Source organism: Egretta garzetta, unplaced genomic scaffold (assembly GCF_000687185.1).
Source record: "Egretta garzetta isolate BGI_Z169 unplaced genomic scaffold, ASM68718v1 scaffold38, whole genome shotgun sequence".
Classification (NCBI taxonomy): domain Eukaryota; kingdom Metazoa; phylum Chordata; class Aves; order Pelecaniformes; family Ardeidae; genus Egretta; species Egretta garzetta.
In genome coordinates, this window is record NW_009260667.1 from 1,116,711 (window position 1) to 1,137,011 (window position 20,301).

General features: G+C 35.6%; 1 protein-coding gene across 2 annotated transcripts in view; it reads left to right on the forward strand.

Moving 5' to 3' along the window:
* ANKS1B (ankyrin repeat and sterile alpha motif domain containing 1B) overlaps window positions 1–20,301 on the forward strand; it is a 449,446-nt gene that overhangs the window by 37,322 nt on the left and 391,823 nt on the right. For both annotated transcript variants that reach the window (XM_035901046.1, XM_035901047.1), the window contains exons 2-3: window positions 14,369–14,449; window positions 18,562–18,718. In XM_035901046.1, the coding sequence (XP_035756939.1) occupies window positions 14,369–14,449; window positions 18,562–18,718 (238 nt within the window). The remainder of the gene's footprint in view (window positions 1–14,368; window positions 14,450–18,561; window positions 18,719–20,301) is intronic.

Genomic DNA, 20,301 nt, shown 5'->3' on the forward strand with positions numbered 1-20,301 from the left:
ACTGGGAAAGAAATGTTACTGGAATTGCACTAACTTAAGCTATGTCAAACACACCTATATGAGGTTCTTTGCCTGGACATTGGGACCAAAAGTGACCAACCATGAACCAGCAACTAGTCAGGCCTTACACGAGCAGGACAATTTAAGGAATTAATCTCTTTTTCTATAGTTCTTGCTGGGTGCTGGGTATCCAGCCACTCAGGAAAGCTGACCTAAGCAAAGTCTTAGTTCGATTTAATACTTTCCTGGGTGAAGCCTCAGCCACTTTTTAAATTTAATTCCACTAGAAGGTTACATATATTTTTTTTCTGATATGACTGCAAGTATTACAAGTATTTTTTTGGTCAAGCTTCAGCACTTGGAGGAAAATGTCCCTCTTCTTACTACTCGAAATCAGATTGTGCACCCTCTGGTGAAATGATTATTTCTTCATTTAACAGAATAATTATACTGCCAAGATTGAACTAACAATCAAATCTCATTGTTGAAGGTGCCCTTAAAATGAGATGTAGAAAAAGATCTTTCTTTCCAAGGTTAAAGATAATAGAAATTTAAAGTGAATTCAGTATAAGGTAAATTCAACAGAGGCCTGCTTTTCAGAGGTTTTTGAGTCTGGATTCTTTTAACAGTTACTATTAAGTAGCTTCCAGAGAACCTAGAACATATGTATGTCACAGGACTTCCATCTCCATCATTCTCTAAAAATCTTCACCTTTCCAGAAATTTCACAAACAAGGATCCCTTCCTCTCTGCAAATGATCCAAGTTTAACAACCTTTAGTGTAAACCAACAAAATAATTATGATTTATACATATAATAAAGGAAAACAAGATGCAATCTGCCATCTCACAAGGGCATTTCATAACCTTTTTTGGTGTATCGCTTCCCCTTTTTATGTTGTAGTCTATCCTTATGTAGCCAGTCTATCCTTTCGTGTTACATTTAGTTTAGTACCTAAGATATTTAGTCAGGGATTGTTCTTTTATTGCTGTATTATATAAAGAGATAGGAATACTATTTGCATTAAACACAGATGAACAAATCATAATAATTGTTTCATAAGCCCTGCATGTATCGTGGTGCTAATAGTAGATTATAGGGAGGGAGAGTTGGAATGAATCATTTTGCATGGTGTCTTGTAATGGAACTGAGCTATCTTCTCCAATGTTTCTCAAAATCTCTGGTATTGGGAGGAATATTTGCACCCAAATTTGGATTCTCCAGATATCTCTTACCAAAGAGGCAGTTCAGAAAGAACATTAAATTATTCCTGTAATGGCTGAGTCTTATAATGTATTTTGCATAGAAGTGTCTGCCAAAACAGATTTTGTGGAGTATACTATCAGTTCTATTTTAAGGAGCAGAAAGATGACAAGTTTATTCAGTTAACATTCTCAAAATATTTTTCCCCAAATTTAGCATTTTTATTTTAAGATTGATGAACAGTTCATGATCGATGGGGCTGCAATTGAACAGAGCACTTGCAATACTTGTAGAGTAGATGGCTGCTTCATTTTCTAGAAAATATGCCCCAGTAGAAATATTTGAGGTACAAAGAATGTTTAGTTTCTTTGTTAACATTTTATTGGTTTTGTAGAATTAAGGAACATCGTGTTCACTTTAGATACATCTAGAAACAAGTTGAGGTTTTTGTTCTTTTTAAGCTGTTTGAAGCTCTACATCAGCCAGATCTCCCTCTGTAGTAGCAGCTTCTATGTCATTTAAACCTCTTAGTCTTGGATTTCATTTCTACATTTGATAAGGCTTTTAAATAGAATAGAGACAAGAACTCCTAATGGATTTGAATAGGGAATTCTACCATGAATAGACTGCAGATTTAGTGAATATTTTTATTGTAATTACATTTTGCCTTCTAAGCTATGTGTCATAAATTATTTTGTTCAATAAAAGGCATCATGTTGGATGAATTTATTTTTTCTGAGTGATCCAAGTGATTACTAGTACATCTTACCAAACAGTTTGTTGGTGATGTGATGGATATGACCTTTGTAATAATTTCAGTAATGGTGTTCGTAAAATTTTAAGTGGTGATATTCTTGTTACATACCCAAAAGCTTTGGAAAACATTTGTGATATGTAAAGTAGTGAAACTTTAGCCTCTCCAGTTAAAGTATGTTATTTGTCTTTGTGAAAATAATTTTGTGCTCATAAAGTAATTCCAGTCATGATCATAGTAATGCTTTGGATGGTCCTGAGGTAGTTCTGACCTCTGTTGGCAAAGCACAGCAAATGAAATGCGTGCTCAGTAGCACACTTCTGTTTTGCTGTTATTCATTTCAGACATGACATGTTGCTGAGAGGAGAAATTAAGGCATTAATTCTATGGTTTCATTGTTGGAAAGCTTTTTTTTTTGTCCTACCATTCTGATTAGCTTAGGATAGGATAAGATAGAGGAGCATAGGATAGTGGATTTACACTCAAACAAATGGTCTGTAGTTAGTAACATTTCCTGGTTTAGTAGGTTTTGTACCAGAGAACAGAGTTTCATCCAATATCTTTCTCATCCAGATTTTCTATACTATGTCTACAACATTTAAACATGTTGCATTATAATAGCTCTATATGTTAAAGATTGGATGTTGGAGAGATTCCATTTTAGGTTATGCAGTATGTCTGATATAGCCACCATTCTGTAATACAATGTTTAAGCCTCTGAGAAAACACTATCAGTGGATTGGTTTTTTTCAGTTGTACTTATTGCAATAGCTAATTTCATACTAATCAACTTTCTTATTTTTATTAATCCAATTAAAAGAAGTAAAGAAAAGAAATACTAAATTGATGTAATCTGAACAGGTGCCATTTTTTTTTTCTGTGCAGTAACTATAATTTCTATCATATATTTGTCACATCTATCTTTATCTTTCAAATGTCTGTCCTAGATTGTGTTCTTGTTAACAAAGTTAATTTAATGCTGATGGAGAGAATGAGTGTATAGCACATTGATGGAGCCAAGTAACACGCAGATACTCCATGATAGCATTCTAGCAAAGACATTAAGTGCACCTCTGTTTTGAAACTATGTTATTCCAGAGAACAGATTCAAAATGTTTAACATTTTATGTTACAGATAAGAAGGGGGTTTAGTACTATTTTGAATTCATTTTGATCAAGGTTCCTTTCAATTACCTTATAGCTTGCAAAAATGTACCATTGCAGGCTTCTCATATTCTCTGCCTTCATTGTTGTCTGCTTAGGGCTATGGAGTCTGAGTAATTGAGGAAGTATTCTGCCAGAAAGCACAAATATTGTCTTTATGTTGTGTGTATGTTATAGGTAATTGATAGACTTCAAGAGCTTTAATATCTCAGGATTCATATTTTGGAAGTTAGTTGCTGGAGCTGCACTCTTTCACTGTTCTGAGTTTAAGTTTATGGTAGGGTGTCCAAAAGGGTTGAACATTGTTGCTGCTTTGTGAGATGAAGATATGGAAGCTTCAGACTGAGAATATGGGAAATCATATGGATAGCTGATGTAATACCATGTGGTGAGACTTAACATCTGTTTTGCTCTCGTATGTCAAAATAGCTAGTGATTGATTTCATTAATGCAGGGATTAAGACTCTACTATAGGTTCTGAATCTCCTTTGCAAATAGCATAAACTGAGAGTGAGGTGTGGGGTGGCCTTCAAGAATCAAGAAGAAATGGAATAATTTTTTCTGATGTCTGTTTTCTTGGTATGTGATAGAATTACTCTGTATTTGAGTAAACCCAGATTAGGAAGGACAAGGTATTAAAGACAGCTGAATTGCAGACTCTATAGATAGCAAGTTCTGCTCTGTGTGTCCTAGAGCTTTAACAAAGAGTCTCATCTCAGGTTGGTTTCTAGGATGAACAGTCTTTAATTCTGGAATGAGGTCATAGTTCTAACAGCATCCATATTTCAAAAATTTGTGATATATATTGTTACTCTTCCTAGAGCTGCTTCCAGTGCCAGAGTTTCAGGATTTTTTATTCCACTTAAACAAGTGTCAGTAAGTGTTCCAGGATGCATAATTAATCATTTAGAGGTTTTAAGATCTCCTTTTATAATACATATTGACTTTGCCTGTCTGTGATAAGAATGTGTTTAAAATTGCAAACACAAATGAATTTATGATGGATGGGAATACAGTGTTGGACCTCCAAAAATATGTGCTGGAAAAACCCTCTATAACTTTTCTTACTAAATATTCAAGGTCAGTTAAATTAGGAAAAAGAATGGCTAAAGGAATATCTCTTCTAACAAAATATTTAATCATATCTTTATTCTTGAGAGAAAGAGTAACATGACTTTGCTTCAGTTTCTTTCTGAGATGAGAAATATTAGAGTGGGGTTTTTTGGATTTTAGTGTCATCTAATTTTTACAAAAGAGAAGTCGGAGTGGTCTATCTGAGGACGTGTTCTGTTCTTCCAAAGAAAATGATGATGGTATATACTATAGGTCAGTGTCCATAGGTACTTCATGTAAGTGTATCTTACAATATCCACTTCTGTTGCTGTGCTTACAGAAAAATAATTATTGTTTATATAGTTTCACTAAATAGCAGTTGTCTGGGAAGAATTGAAAGAACCTAGCATTTGTTTGTAAGGGCAGTTCAATATTTGTATATACATATGTATATATGTATTACGTATATGCATACTGAAAAAAGATATAGTCAGGTATGTCTGATTATTTTTCTTTCTCTACTGTATGGCCTAATATTACCCAACACAGTGGAGCCCTGTTCCTGGTTGATCTTGATCAATCTCTAGATCTTATACAAAGCCTATAGGTCTGATTCATAACAAATCTGTAGAACCCATCTAACTCATATATGTAGGGAGCCCAAACTCATGATCCATGGAGTTGCCCTGCATAGGAAGAGTTAATCCGATGCACTGATATTCAGCATTAGCCATGTGGCATCCCTGCAGATTGCTCAGGTCACATAAGATCATACCTGGAGATATCATTTACAACAGTTTCAAAACATGGTTCACATTGCTTAAACATGAATGATTTAACCTATTAAAGATACAGCCTGCTGATCTGGTTTTGGACTGAGCATTTTCGTAATTTAGTCAGTAGCTGTTCTCACAGTGTTCTTGTGCAGGATGATGCCAAATGTGAGTTAACATTTTTTCCTATCAGGGTGACTGGATTCTCAAGGACAGAACTCTGGAGTGGATCCAAGGATCAGTCTGACTCATCATTGACAAGCTGGAGTTACTAAGGTTCACTATGAACTAAACAAAAGCCCAGTTTGTCCCTATAGACAACTGGAATACAGAGGAACCCTGCTGTCATAACTGATGAAAGCTTTCTCTCTTTTAGCCACTCCAGGCAAATTGGTCTTGACTGTAAAGATAAGGCAAAGCTAACCAGTATTAGCCAGGAACATACTGCTCTCTGAATGTAGCCACAGTATTATGCAGTACACCCAGCCAGTGTACTTCCAGATGTGTAGTCCATAAAGAATGATGGAGCGAAGCTGGTTAGATAAATGTCAAATGCAAAGTGACCTTATATGTCATAGGACAGATTCTTTTAATAACGCATGACTAATTTATTGCCTGTTCCTTTGCATGACATCCTCAAGAAGTCCAAGAATTTCTCCTTTACGTTTTTGCATATTACCTGATTTTCATAGCATTTAAACTGATACAACTGTTAACTCTATCAGAATAAAATTATATACCTTCAAATGAAACTGATGCCAACTGCAAGTAAACAGAGTCCTATCTAGTTCATCTGAGTGCTCCTCAACATGTTTTTCTAGGTAGATGCTTTCCCAAATTAAGCGTATCTAAATTTGCATGTACTTACATATGCACAGACTGTCAAATGTGCAGACTCCTATAACACACCTCCCAGTGGCCTAAGTCTGTCATACAAGACCACTTATTTCACTAGTACTTTTAATACAGATATTCAAAGTTGACTGAAAAAACAAAATAGTTTTTGTGGCTTCAGCAGACGTCTACTGCTAATCTTTTGGTCTGCAAAATTTAACCTTCACCCTGATCTCATGTGACAGCCAGCTCCTTGTGTGGTTTCAACCTCAGAGACTTGCAGACACACAGCTGGCTCCCAGGCTTCTTTCTTCACCTACTTGCTGACTAGTCCAGCTTGATCTTCACTGTCAGTCACACACTGTCTCACACACACACTCCCTACAGTTGCAGGCTCCATGGACACACGGGCCCTCTGACCCATGGTCCCATGCCAGTTTCTGCTACCCCGACCCTCATCTGCTCCAGTTTCGGGCAACAGATGTATGGGCTCACTAATCCATTGTCTGACCAACTTACCGGCAGTTGGACCCTCATATACACAAATGGACACAGAATAGAGCCCCTCACACAGGGAAACAGAAATGGAATTCAGTAAGTTTGAGTGCAGGACATGGCCTGCAGTACAATTGTACTGTAGAGCCAACTATATACATGTGATCAGTCCTTTTTGTCCCCTTATCCCTGTTTTCTCACACTTGTTCCTCCCTGAAACACCTAAATCCATCCCTTTTTCGCCTTTGGTTCCTCCTCTAAACATTGCATAGGAAGTCTTGCTCAATCCCATGTGTCCCATATCCCTTGACAGTAGCCCCTCTCAGTCTGAAATGTGCTCCAGCATTGCCTCATCTTGATGGGTGTCACCCCTGGACAATGGGGGTGGAGGCTCTCACAGGACAGCCCTGGGAGGGGCCCCACCAGGGTGCCCTTTTTCTGAGTCCCTAATTTGGGTTCCTGCCTGCCATTGTGCTGCTGAGCTCTGTGGGACTTGTAGAGATGGGCCTTTAACATGCTAATGTGATAAGCTTGAAAGTAGCTGGGCCAGGGTATTACTTGATTCTCTTACCTGCTGTTGTCTCTTCATGTTCGTTTGTGGATGTACACAGGAGCTGTTTATCTCATAACCTAACACATGTATGAAATTTTGTATAGTTTCTATCTATCTCAGTACTGTTCTAGCCTGTTCTTTGGGTACTTCACAGTCATGATGTCCTCATATACAGGTTCTATAATTTGTTACCTCAGAAGTTTATTTCGAATTGCTTCTTAAGTCCTAACTCTATAGAAATATGTATTTATAGGACCTTTTGATTTCCTTCAATTGCAATTCTTTTGTTGTCCTAAGGTTATTCAAAGGATAAGGCCACACTGACTCTATGAGACTCGTCATGGCTAAGGGTATTTGGATATACAAGACCTGTGTGTCTCCCTTTATGTCTGGATTCTGCCTCTTAGCCACACAATGAACTTATTTAATTTATAATCAGCCTTTTCTTAGTTCTTTCCACTGGAGAAAGTGTGGATGGCAGCTTGGATTAATGACTGTAGTAGTCTCATACTTCTCCAGTCAAAGAAATAGTAACAGCAAGAATGGTAGCGGACAAGTATACTGGGTTATCTATTTGGCACTAAGGTTATTTGTATACTTTTAAATGCTTCTACCCTACTCCAAATTTTAGTCTGGGCAGATATAGTCTGTTAAATCTGTCAGTGTTCATTTAGCAGTGATATTTCACAAAACTTGAAAAACAGTAATTACAGGTAAGATACTGTTTCTGGGGGTCTTACATTGTTGGAGATGATGCCTTTGTTCTACATGCTTTTTTAAATTACCCTTTTTACTTCCATGCTTGTGCTATCACTTTAAGTGCTGATTCTGCTGTTTGTATATTTGGAAAAAGATCTTTTTCTTTTCAACCAACTGTTGTAGTTTTTCATGGAGGAAAGAATATGATTCATAGAAGATATAACAGTAGTGCTAAATTCATAAAGTTGTGAGTTTATGAATTTTTTCTCTTTTTGTATGGCTTGATATCCATCTTTATGGATATTACTATGCACGTATCATTCCTTAGACAGGCTTTCAAAAGCAAGACCAAATTCTGAATTCTATCACGAAGGTAGCTATTGATGCTCATGCCTTAGATAGGCTAGATGGGAGTTAATGACTTATTTTTCTAATTTGTCTTTGCGGTTTTGTTCCTAGTTAACATTCAAAAGGGGTTATAGGTACACTGGAGGCTTCAACAACAGCTGGGAGGAAGAAGCCCTTCTCTGCCTTTCAGAGAGACAAAGAATCATAGATAGACACCCCAGAAGCACCCCAGTAGTATTTTTTGTGAATGCCTGCTATATGACCCTAATGAGGAATGAAATGGCTCTCTATATCCTCCTTTCTTAGCTTATCCCAACTTATTCTTCAGGTGCCTAATTCCTTGATAGGAGATATCTGAGCAGAATCTTTGTATCTTACACATATGCCCCATGGCAGATTTTCCTTATCTCTGGAAATCTTCACTGCCAAAGAAAGGTGGAGGCTGTATTTACCTTTAATTATTGTCTGCACTCCATTCCAATAGTAATTTTATGTTACCATGATAAATCTTAAACTTATGGAATGTAGGCCACACCTGTAGATCTTGTACAGGTAACAATCTTGTAAAATGCTGGTCTTTTGCTGAAATAAGATTTGTTGGATTAACTTGATCATACACCTGTAAAGAGGAAGACCAACCTATGGTTGTCATCTTCTCTGTTTCGATCACAGGCAATGGATACTGGGAATGAAATTCATTCACGATATCCAGCTATTAGGAGACTTTGAGGTAACAGTCCCTAGATATATGGACTTACAGTTTCTCAGAGATGGATAAAATTTTGCATAATCTATTGAAGGAAGAAGTAGCTTATTGTACATAACTCCACCTCATTATCAGACCGTTGTAGGATTGTGACCTACTTGTATAGGGGCCACTCTAAGTATGGTACTAAGTAAATGCTGAATAATATATAACCAAACTCATAATATTTATTATATTAAATATTCCATATTAAATAGAAATTACTTACCAATTTAATAGAATCAGTATGGAAATAAAATCACAAATTGGTGAAGTTCCCCAGTTTTCCAGACTTACACTATTTATGACCAAGACTGTCAACAGATCAAGGTTAAAGAAAATAAGTGGAATAAGCTGCTTTAGAGCCTGAACTTGAATAACATACTTAATCCCATTAATTAGTTGACCACAAATTATGTTGTATTATTTATACTGAGACAACTAAACAGGAGGAATCAGAACAAGATAAGCACATTCCAGACATTCAAAACCAAAATGTTTCTGAGTCACATGTCATACCAATACAGCAAAAGCACTTAAATAAACAGTTAGAGTTACATATACAACAAGCTTTAAAAAACCAGTTAGTATTAATTGAATGGATAATCCCTCTTCCCTTCTCCTTTTTAAATAAAAAAAATTATTATGATTACTTTAATTTTGAATTTTTAATTCACAGTTGCTACATGGAACAGCTGGTTTTAATACTGAAAGAAAATCTAAGCCTTATTCAAGACATCATATATATTGTCAGTTTAAGACCTATAGCAGCACTTGCTCAAAAAGAATCCTAGAATACATTTTTTGTGTTGTTTTTCCATGTACAACTTTTGACTACCTTAATATTATTTCTTAATTATTTCTAATGCTTTAAAATGTGACTTTCTGAAAAGGTTTTTTTCCACTGTCACTAAAGACAAATATTTAAATCTACTTTCCTTGAAGTAATTTGAAAATGTTATCTCAAATTCAGCAAAGTAGTGTAAAAAATAGGTAAAACCACACATGAAAAAGATAATAATTCTTTTTACAGGATAATGTATCTTATATAACACTGTATTCCATCAAAGAGGAATCTGTAGAAAGAAAAACATATTACATTTACTAAAATGAAACACTTCTATATTTGATAAGGAACATTATTAATTTATACAGGTTAGAGCAACATGGTTGTCAATTTGATTTATTTGTGCATAAAATAGAGAATGGGAGCTATTTTGCTGCTGTTCACAATAAGTAACATTATTATTTTGTGTCTGAATAACTGATGATATATATTATTGTGTAAAAGTTTGCATTTTCAAAAATGCTGTGTCAGATTGTCCATATCTTCTATATAAGCTCAGTTTATGTGATGGAAAATGTGTATGAATGTAGGCAGAGCACTAATAAATATAGGAGCCTGACTGTGTGCTCTAATAACTTCAAGACAATGTGTTCATGTCAGATTAACAACAATAAACATGGAAATTTTGGGAGCTTTTAGCTCAGAACAACACAAAGTCCTGTAATATATATTTATTCTATGGAACACAGGAACTATAAGGAAACTAGATTTCTCTGAGCTGTTTGGTGTTTCCCACCACCATCAATGGGAATAGGATGAAGTTTAGGATTTCCCACTACTAAAACTGACCTGGCAAGGTGAGATTCGCTAATTCTGTAGTCCTGAAGAGCCAGGGGGTCTCTAAGGAAGACCTTCCAAAGATATTGAAAACCTGGGAAAGAAGGTGGGAGGAGGAGTGGGAGGGGTGAGGACTAGGCATACACTAAGTCTCTCTCAGTTCTCAAAAGATTTTAGACCCTAAAATATCCAGGCATGAACACATGCTCTGTCCATCTCCTCTGGAGGAACTGATTCCATCCAGACAGTGTCATCCTCTTCCTTGCTGCTTCATTACAGAACAGAAGTAAACTCCAAAGAGAGTTTGGAGTCACTCAACCAGTGAGTTGACAGATAACGTTTAAGTGAAACCAATGAGCAGATAGACACTGATGCCATCAGGCAGCTTTCTATGGCTTTTAAAGACTTTTACAATTGTTTTACCAAAATATTTTCTTTCACCTTAGCAAAACTACCATATAAAGTGCCATATTAGTGCATAGATAATTAAATAATAATGAAATAATATTATTATTATTATGGAAGTATATGTACAGAGGGGAAAAATGATGGAAACAGATTTAAAGTTGTGATGGACATTCTGTGCATGTATGCATGGTTCTTTTACTGTTGATAGGGAGTGTGCCTGTGTGGTGAAGATTAGCTGAACTAACTTCTGATTTCCTTGCTTTTGTGTTCATATGTGTGCAACAACAGCCACTTCACAATTATTTTTTTGCATATAGCAAAAAGCACAGCAAAATAACAAATCAATCAACTAACCATCTTTTTCTTTAGTCTGTCATTTTCATATCACTTTTGAAATGCTACTCTTTATATGTAATTATCTTCAGCTCATAAAAGAGAAAAAATGTTAATTTTCTTACCAAGAGTATTTCCAATTAAGATTTGACATGAGTTCAAAAGGTCAATATTCTTTGTCCACAGTGAGAGCAAACTGTAATAAGGTCTTTCTGCTTTTGGCAATAGTATAAGTAGCAGAACAAACTTCAGTTTCTTTGTGCCTCACTTTGGCAGGTTATAATAGAAGAAACTAATTGATGATCATGTTTTAATTCAGAGTTTTAATTCATCATTGACTGAAACCTTATTTTTTTCACAAAAAAGAAGGTTCAAATTTTAAAAATTCATTAAGTGAAAGATTTTCCTAATTTACTGATGTACATAGGGAAAAAATTCCTAACTTACTAATGTATGTAAAGTTAAGAAGCTTGATTATTGACTGCATCAAAGAATTAGGAGAAACGTGTTTTTAGGAACATTTAATATTAATGGTAATCTAAAGAGCTGCTAATCTGCTGTCAAAATCTTTTCTGGAGGTTGAATGGTAATTTGTTTTGTTCCAAGTGCTCCTTAGTGTTGCTTTCACAGTAACTATTCAAGTGTTTTAATACACAGATAAATCAATACATTTGATAATTGCTCATATATTGTATGTGTTTATGATGCCAAAGAAGGGCTCTCTAGGCCGCTTTTCTATGAAATTAGATGCTTTTTTACAGAGCTAATACACCGCTATACTTTTGCCTTGCTGTATTCTGATTACAAGAGAAGAGCTTTAGATGAACTATTCACCACGCCTGGGAGTTTTAGGGTGTAAGAACATCTATTTGCAGGCTGTCCAATTTGAATTTGATTGTCAGTTATTAAAGCATAAATATTCAGTGTATTTACTGAACATGCTTTCACTGTGTAGGAAATAATATTACAATACTGTAGCAGTGGAAGAACTCCTAGGAAGGGATATCTGCACTGGTGCAAGGGAATAGAAATGCCTGGAGGCGAGGTCTCCTGTGCTCATGTCTCCTGTGTGCTTCAGTTTGATAACCAAGTTCTGATTTTGAGCGTGTCTCTCCGTACCGTTTGGGAGCTGACAGTGATTAGTCTGTCCATCCTGTCTCATCTCTCTGAGTCATCAGGATTTACTCGCTCTCCTTTGTCCTTTGTCTCCCAGTCTGAGTGTCCTGAGAAGCTTCACAGAGGTGCATTTATATACTCATTAATAAAGTTTGAGTTTAAAAAAAAAAAAAAAATTCAGTATAGTTTCAGTTGAAAAATATTTCCTAAGACCAGAGTCAGGAAGTACAACAATACATTAAAGAATGCCTGGATTAAAGAAGAAAATTAGGGGAGAAAAGAACTATGTTTTGGTTGGGTTGTTTGGTTTTGTTTTTTTTAAAGGCCTAATGCCTCATAAATAATATACAAACCCATGGATCCCTTACATTTTGAAAAAACAACCAACAGGCAAATCCTAACAACTGTAAACCAAAGCAAGCAAATTAATATTCTGTTCTTTTATGTATTTATTTTAATATTTAAAATATGACTTTCTATAACACTTTCAAATTTCTGCTTAATTTTCCTATAAGCTGGTACAAATCAATGGAAGAAAGTAGAATCCAGTAAATAAGAAAATAACTAATGAAGTATTATGCAAGGGTATAAAAGAGGTTAGAGAATATTGATAGATAAGGATGTCTTTCCTTCCAATAGATAAGGACAACCTGTCTTTGCCTTATAAAAACATCTGTCTATTATGGAAGAGCTATCATTCATGAAGTTAAAATAATTTGTTTTAATTTGAAAGATTAGAGTGACTTTCATAGCTGGGAGTTGCCCTTTGTAGAAAAGAACATCTGTAGACTTTCAAGCACATAAAAAAAACCCCAAATTTAATTTTTTGCTTCTTTACACCCAAGAAAGTATTTCAGTCCTGTTCTTCTGAGAAGTTAAATTTCAGGGAGATCTGAGGTACCCAGCACTATGTAGAGTTACACTTACTGCAGAACACAAAGTGTCACACAAATAATTCTGTATGCACGCAGCATTACTTATGGGAAAACAACTGTTTAAATTTATGACCTAATTAATCATTCAAATATACACATGAAAAAGAGACCAGTCTGCAACACCAGTATTCCATTGGTAATAAAATACGAATTCAGTAGTAAAGAATTCTTAAAAAGCATATATTAAGCATAACATGTCATTTTATTGATGTAGATAATGAAAAATGACAGTATGAAAAACTCTTTTTACCTATTAGCTTCAGATTATTTTCTTTAAACGGCAGCACTTGATTCTAAGGTATGAAGTGAAAAGAAAATATTGCTTGCCAATGACTGGTTCTAAGGTATGAAGTGAAAAGGAAGTGAAAAGAAAATATTGCTTGCCAATGACTGTTTAACACTGTATTAGAAGCTGAAGAACACAGACTGTAATTCAGGACTCATAATCTTGTGTCCCAGAAGCTGTAGTACTAACGATTGAAAGCTGTGTCACAGAATAAAAAAAAAGAGGCAGAAAATTGCTTCCACAAAGAATACAATCAGCTACAAATGTAGTCAGTTAGCAAAAAACCTGCAGGTCCTCAATATGCCTCTGGTATCCAACTTCCAGGCTTTGGTGGGCTGTGGGGTTTTTTTTTGGGTAGATTAGTAGTCACATTTTTCTACTTTGAAACAAAATATCTCCTTCACTATTTTCTGAACAGTCCGTAATAGATCGTGAAACTGGCAGGGCATATAACGAAGCTGACTGTAAAAAGTCCTGTAAAATACAGAAAGGTAACAAAAAAAAGAAGAAACATAATTTATTAAACTTTTTTTTTTATATATATGCAATTTATTTTAAAATAGAATCGGTTAAAATGGGAGCTAAAATAGCAGGCCAGGTAAAAAGAATAAATTTACTATCTCTTTAAAGGATGTGATTGGATCTCACTAATCTTAAGTTTGTATGAATCTAGACTAACTGACCTGAAGTCAATGAATATATACTTGTGAAAAAAGTAGTGCAAAATCAGATTATAACCTCAGTGTAATTACCACAGTAATACTGGGAGAACAGATCTAATCGAAGTGACAGAACAGTTATTAGTCTTTGAGACTGCCCTACATAAAGTTCATGACTGCTATAAAGATGAATGTGTAAAATTGTTTTTATAAATAAATTATATTGATATCAACATGACATTTTGAGTTCTTTTCAAGATAATTTATCTCTTGAAGGTTAATCACACTTGTTGCAGTGATCTTCAGATTATTTATACATCAATTTTCTGACATTTCTGTATTTGCCAAGCCAAAAAAATAACTTTACAATTGTGCTTTATTTGCAGCATCTGGCGAGGACCAAATATAAACTGCACAGACAGTTCAGGCTATACTGCTTTACATCATGCAGCTTTAAACGGACACAAGTAAGTGCCTCACATTTAGTTTTTATGTAGAATGGTATTTAAGTGCATAACTTAAAAATACGTAGCACAGCACCAAGATTTTCACAGAAAGTTGACAAACTCCATCTTACTAAAATAATCTTATTTCTTATGGGATATATTAATATAAGAATTTTCAACACTCATTGGTATTAGCATGTTGCCGTTTAGAAGTTTTGATCCTATACTGGTTCTTCCAAATTCTTTGCTTGATTTTGAGTAAATTTATTACTGCTATTGCTAGTGGTGGCTCCAGTGCTTTTTAGCTGGTGGGAAATTACAACAGAAAATTTTGTGGTATACTTGTGTGTGTATGTACAAATGTATAATGCGTTGAATGTTTAAGGAAACAATATTGTGGAACAAAAGGACAGTATAGATTAATCATTATCAAAGTAAAAGTAGGGTGATGATAATATTTTGTAGTTAGACACTTGAAAGCAGAAAAGTTGTATGGGAACTTGTAGCTTTTCCCTCCCTGCTGCCCATCCAAGTTACCACATGCATGTCTCAACAAGCTTGAGGAAAGCCTGCAAAATCCTCCCTGAAGGGTACTGCACAGGCATACCAGTGCAGGTGAACTCTTAAAGGCATTGATGTGTCAGCAAAAAACTGGAACTTCGCTACGTATTTTGTTACTACACCTTGTAATTTGTTCCATGTTGCCTCTGTTATTACATGTTGCCCCTTGCTACACATTACCTCCACTGTATTATGCTGCCAACTACATGTTGTTATTAAGGCAGAACAAGAAAAAAAGATTTTAATGAGGTCTATAAAGTTCCAGTGGGATGGACCCCACTGTAACCAAGGTAAGACCTGCCCCACTTAACGTAGTCCAGCTATCTTGTTTGTAAACTGACAGTGTTAACACTGTCTGGATTTTCACTAAGGAAAATTTTGACCTAAGGCTTTGTATTATTCCTCTGTGGAAGATAAGGAACTGATCAAAACCAACTGAAACTGAGAGTGATTTGCACTAAATTTAATGAGATTTTAGACTGTTCATAAGATAACATATGAATTCATAATAATTATATGTTCAGTTTACTTTTTTCACAATTTTTGCATTCTTCCTTGGAAAAATTAAACCTTTAGGATGTGTCTTTAATTGTATTCTTGAAACCTGCTTATAGGGTATTCTGTTTCTGAATAAATGAATGAAGTTAAACTACTGTTCGATATTGTGCGTTTTCCAAAATTTCAGTTCTGTAGCCAGATTCAGAATCATCCATTAATATATTTTATCTCTATGGAATTAGGTCTAAGTCCTTAATATGGTCTATTAAACTCAGCCTTTTTTAAAAAGGGAGAAAATCACATTCCTCTTGTTTATAGTTTATGGATTGTTTCTTGTGCCATTGCACATTTTTGACTGACAAAAGCCCACGCCTTAGCTTGCAAAGGTTTCTGGTTTTAAATAGACAAAAAAATGGTTGTAGTGTGTTTAATACTGACTATAAAGCAATAGTTACCCAGCAAAGTAAAAACATTGCTGTGTAAACACTGAATATATCAGAGGTTTCAAGTGAATCCTAGCAATATAAACTATAAAATCCCAAAACATACAAAAGCCAAATAGCATCTTCAGACACAGTGTTGGCCAAACTTCTGCTGAAGTCAGAGAGACCTTCAAGATGTGGACTTGGGTACAGCAGCAGATATAACTGCAGCTTTTGAAAAGGTCATAACGGCCGCTGGCTGCTGTGACCCCTTACCCTCACAGCAGGGTCAGTAGCAGTTACCGACATGGCACTTATAGCTTATAGTAAAGTAAACTGAAACCACATCACAAGACATTTCATGATAAATCATGATGGTTCAGGACCTGCTGTCCAAGCTGTGATGCTGATCCTGCTACAGTGGTATAGCACTGTCAGCAAGAGAATTGGACAGACACCTGGTGATTGTAATTCCGTTAGTCACCACAAATAACAAGTGAAAAGCTTTAACTCTGTTTCAGATTTGAAACTTGATATTCAAAGTCAATATTGGGTACAATCTGTTGACAAAAGAGCCTTCCCACTTAGGAAAAGTTCTTGTCCTTTGAAAACTTTGGGGATTTTAATTTTTCACACTTTACATTAGAGTGAACTTGAGAGATTTCAAAGTTTTTCAGGAAAAGTGAGAATGTAAGGCTTAGTGACCCAATCAATAGTTTGTGGCTGGGACACTTGTTGGACACAAGTGTTCAAGTCCCTGCTTGATCGTTGTATGTGATGAATTCACTCCTCCTTGGTTATTCTGGGATAGTTCTTTCCTTTTGAAACTATTCTGCTTTATATAAGTAATTAAGTCATATCTGGGGCAGGGACTTGAATCTCAGTCTCTCTAAGTAATTTTACTTACCCCAGTAATGTTACTGGGCTAAGGACTCTCAGTCTTCACTATGAAATGTATTTCTACAAAATGAAAAGGTTCCGACAGAGCACTAAAAAAGACTCACCCTAGAGAAGTGTGATGGGTCAGGGCATTCATGAAGGATGAAGGAGACCTATTTTCTATTTTGTAGCTTGAATCTTGCGGGAGACTCTTCCCAATAGTTGCTGTATATAATTATCTGTAGATTTCATTTGTGGAGGGTGTTTTTGTTGTTTTCCCCCCACGTATTTCAATTTCTGTTTCCTTTGATTTGTGTCCCTTTCAGACTGCTCTGTATCTCTAGCCTTCATTAGACCATCTACATTAAGACCAACTATTATGATATGAGAAGTCTCTCAAACCTTATTTGTACTAAAAAGTCTTGGGAGTCACTTTTCTGGAAATTTTGGTGTAGCAAAAGTCATTCTGTAGTGGAGCTGCTCTTTCTTGGCTGTTATCATGTTATTTGACCTTGTCAGGAGTAAGCAAAATCCAGCTTGAAGTCTCCCTCAAAGCTTAGATGTGATGACTCCAGTATCTCCCTTTTTAGACAGTTGGGAGTTTCTTTTGACCTGGGTATATTTGCTTTTGTTTGCCACATTTTTCTCTCAATAGGCAATTAAAAAAGGCTCCACCAAGGTTGGGAGAACAATTGCCTTGGGATTTACCTTCTGTCTTCATTTGTAATCAAGGCCTTCATTTATAGTGATAACATAGGCTGCATCGAGCTCCTTCCACACACCCCCACCCCCCCCAATTTTTTGAGCAAAATTGGTAAGGCCTGTCTTCCCATATTCAGCAAACATGTGCATAGAACTACCCACAGTGGATCATAGATGCTATTAACTTAATAACTAATGAGGCCTGACTGCGTCAAACTATGAGAGGAAAAATGGAGAAATAAGACAGAATTGATTTACTTTTTGACACACTTGGTAAGCAATGGTCATACCACTCAGTTAATTTTTAAGTTTAACCTTTGAATTTAAATAAAGGAGACTGCTTAAAAATCAGGGGTGCAATATACCAGCTTATACTAATCCTTCACTTAGTGTATAATAAGCCACACTGAACATACTGAAAGGAACATAACAAGAATTAAAATAATAAAAATAACTTTTTTCCTCACTGCTCAAGGAAGCTGGGTGTAGGAAATGAAAGTAGAAGCAGTTATTCCTATATATAGAAGATAGTATATATCTAACTAGATCATCATTAAATTGTTTCCTCCAAAATAGCTCTTTGAGGTAATGCCTTAAAGAAGAAAACTCATTACTTTCAAGCCTTACTGCAAGAACTGTGTCCATAAAGCTACCCTCTTGCCTCCCTACCTCCAGAACTCAGGGATGATGGGGATAGGAGTACTTCTCTGACTTTAGTGCCTGGAAAGTTTGTCTTGAGGAACATGCACGTGGCCTTGACTGGAAAATTCTAAAAATGATTCCATGGCCAGGTGATCCTGTTGAAGCAAACAGATTCAGAGAACTGATGGTAATATTGTTGATGGGTATTCATAAGAAGTAAGAATCATTACAATGAATAACATTTTTATTATGTTTTACTATCTATTTTATTCTTAGGAATGATTGGTCTTCATTTTTGTAGCAGTTTCACTTGAAATACAGTTTTTTCTCTGTTATTCAGGGTAAAAATTTCGGTAATACTTATGTTAATGTAAAAACTTAATAAAATAAGCTTCCCGTCAATTTTTAGATTTACTTCCTGTTTTCCAGGGATATAGTTCTCAAATTACTTCAGTATGAAGCATCAACTAACGTGGCAGATAATAAAGGTTATTTTCCTATTCACTTGGCTGCTTGGAGAGGAGATGTAGACATTGTGAAGATTCTCATCCATCATGGGCCATCACACTCCAGAGTGAATGAACAGGTGAAGTGATAAACAATATTTGTGTACATCATCAGAAAAGAGCAGCACATATTCTTTAGGTCTGGCAAATTTTTAGTCAAATTAGAAAAAAAAAAACCAACAACTGTTTTCCATTGTTTCAGTAATTTCTTCTCCAAGACTGATAAAATCATCCAATAAAAGCATACCAGTTATCTTTCTTCTGGATACACTGACCTAAAAGAAGTTAGATTTTAAAAGTATGAAAAACCTTCTGCTTGTTTCTGAAAAACTGTATGAAGACATACTCTAACTATGCATCTTATTTATATATTGATGTAAATTTGTATAAACTCTGTGTCTTTTTAACTTTATTAGATATTAAATTCCTGAAAAACTTTGAGATAAAATTCATATTCTTGGTATATTTTGAGTGTACTGTAAATGAACTGATATGCAGAGATAAATGACAAACCAGATGGACTGCAGGTATTCATGTGCAGCAGAAAGGACACATAAATACTTGGAAAAAATGATGAGAGTATTACAATGGGTAAGGGCAGGATAAATATGTTGCATTCTGTTGTCAAACTTATGGCACACCTTCTGTTTTCATTCTGTATATTCTTATATGGTCCATTTGTAGGGTTAGTATTTAGAAATAGAAAGAAAGAAGGCGATTAAAATCTGACACCATCTATAGTCAGCTGTACTGCTTGAGGACTGGAAGTAGTCACCATAAGCTATTGAATTTGCCAGGGTAATCAGGAAGTTACTGGAATGTACAGGTGGAAGTCAGCTCCAGATTCAGATCTAAATTTTAGTGTCTACATTGCCTGTACATGCACCATTTTATTCCACAGAGGTCTAGTCAGTGTAATAACAGGAGCCAACAGGGTTGTTCTGGTGACCAAAAGTAAGGCAGGATTCATTTGCTCAAACACAGAAACTGCAGTAACTGACACATCTGCATTGGCCTGAAGGTATGCTCAGAATTTCCATGCCCTTGTGGAGTGGCTGATGAACACCAGGTGAGGTACCCTACAGCACCTCAAATGGCAAAGTACAATTTAACAAATCAATTGCACTCTCAGTGTCTACCTTAATGTGGCTGGAAGGCAAACTGTGAGAAAATATGAAATGTTAGACCTAAATTGCAAACTCTTAACCAGTGTGAGTTGCCATTCCTTGAATAATCTTTTTTATATTTGAGGTATACACTTAGCCATTGGAATCCATACAAAGTATGAATATCAAGTATTAGTGCAGGAAATATAGGAAAATAAAACAACAGCCATGTGACAGTCTTCCAGGAAATCCTATAATACCCTGGCTCATCCAAGAAAAAATACAAAACCCAAAACTTGTCATTCTGTGGTTTGAGTTGCAGATTAGGAGTTTCTCAGAGTTTCTCATTCTCATAAGCTGTTGCAGGTAGGATGAAACCAGCTGAACTGTAGGATTACCTTTTGTCAAGGAGAAAGGGGTTTTTTTGTTTTATTTCTGCAAGAAAATGAAAAAGCAACTTTCTGATTGCAGGCTATCCATTTGCTTAAGGAGATTCCTCATACTGTACTGATAGAAAACTGGAAGCTATGCAGGAACTTCAAGGCAGGGATAGTGAA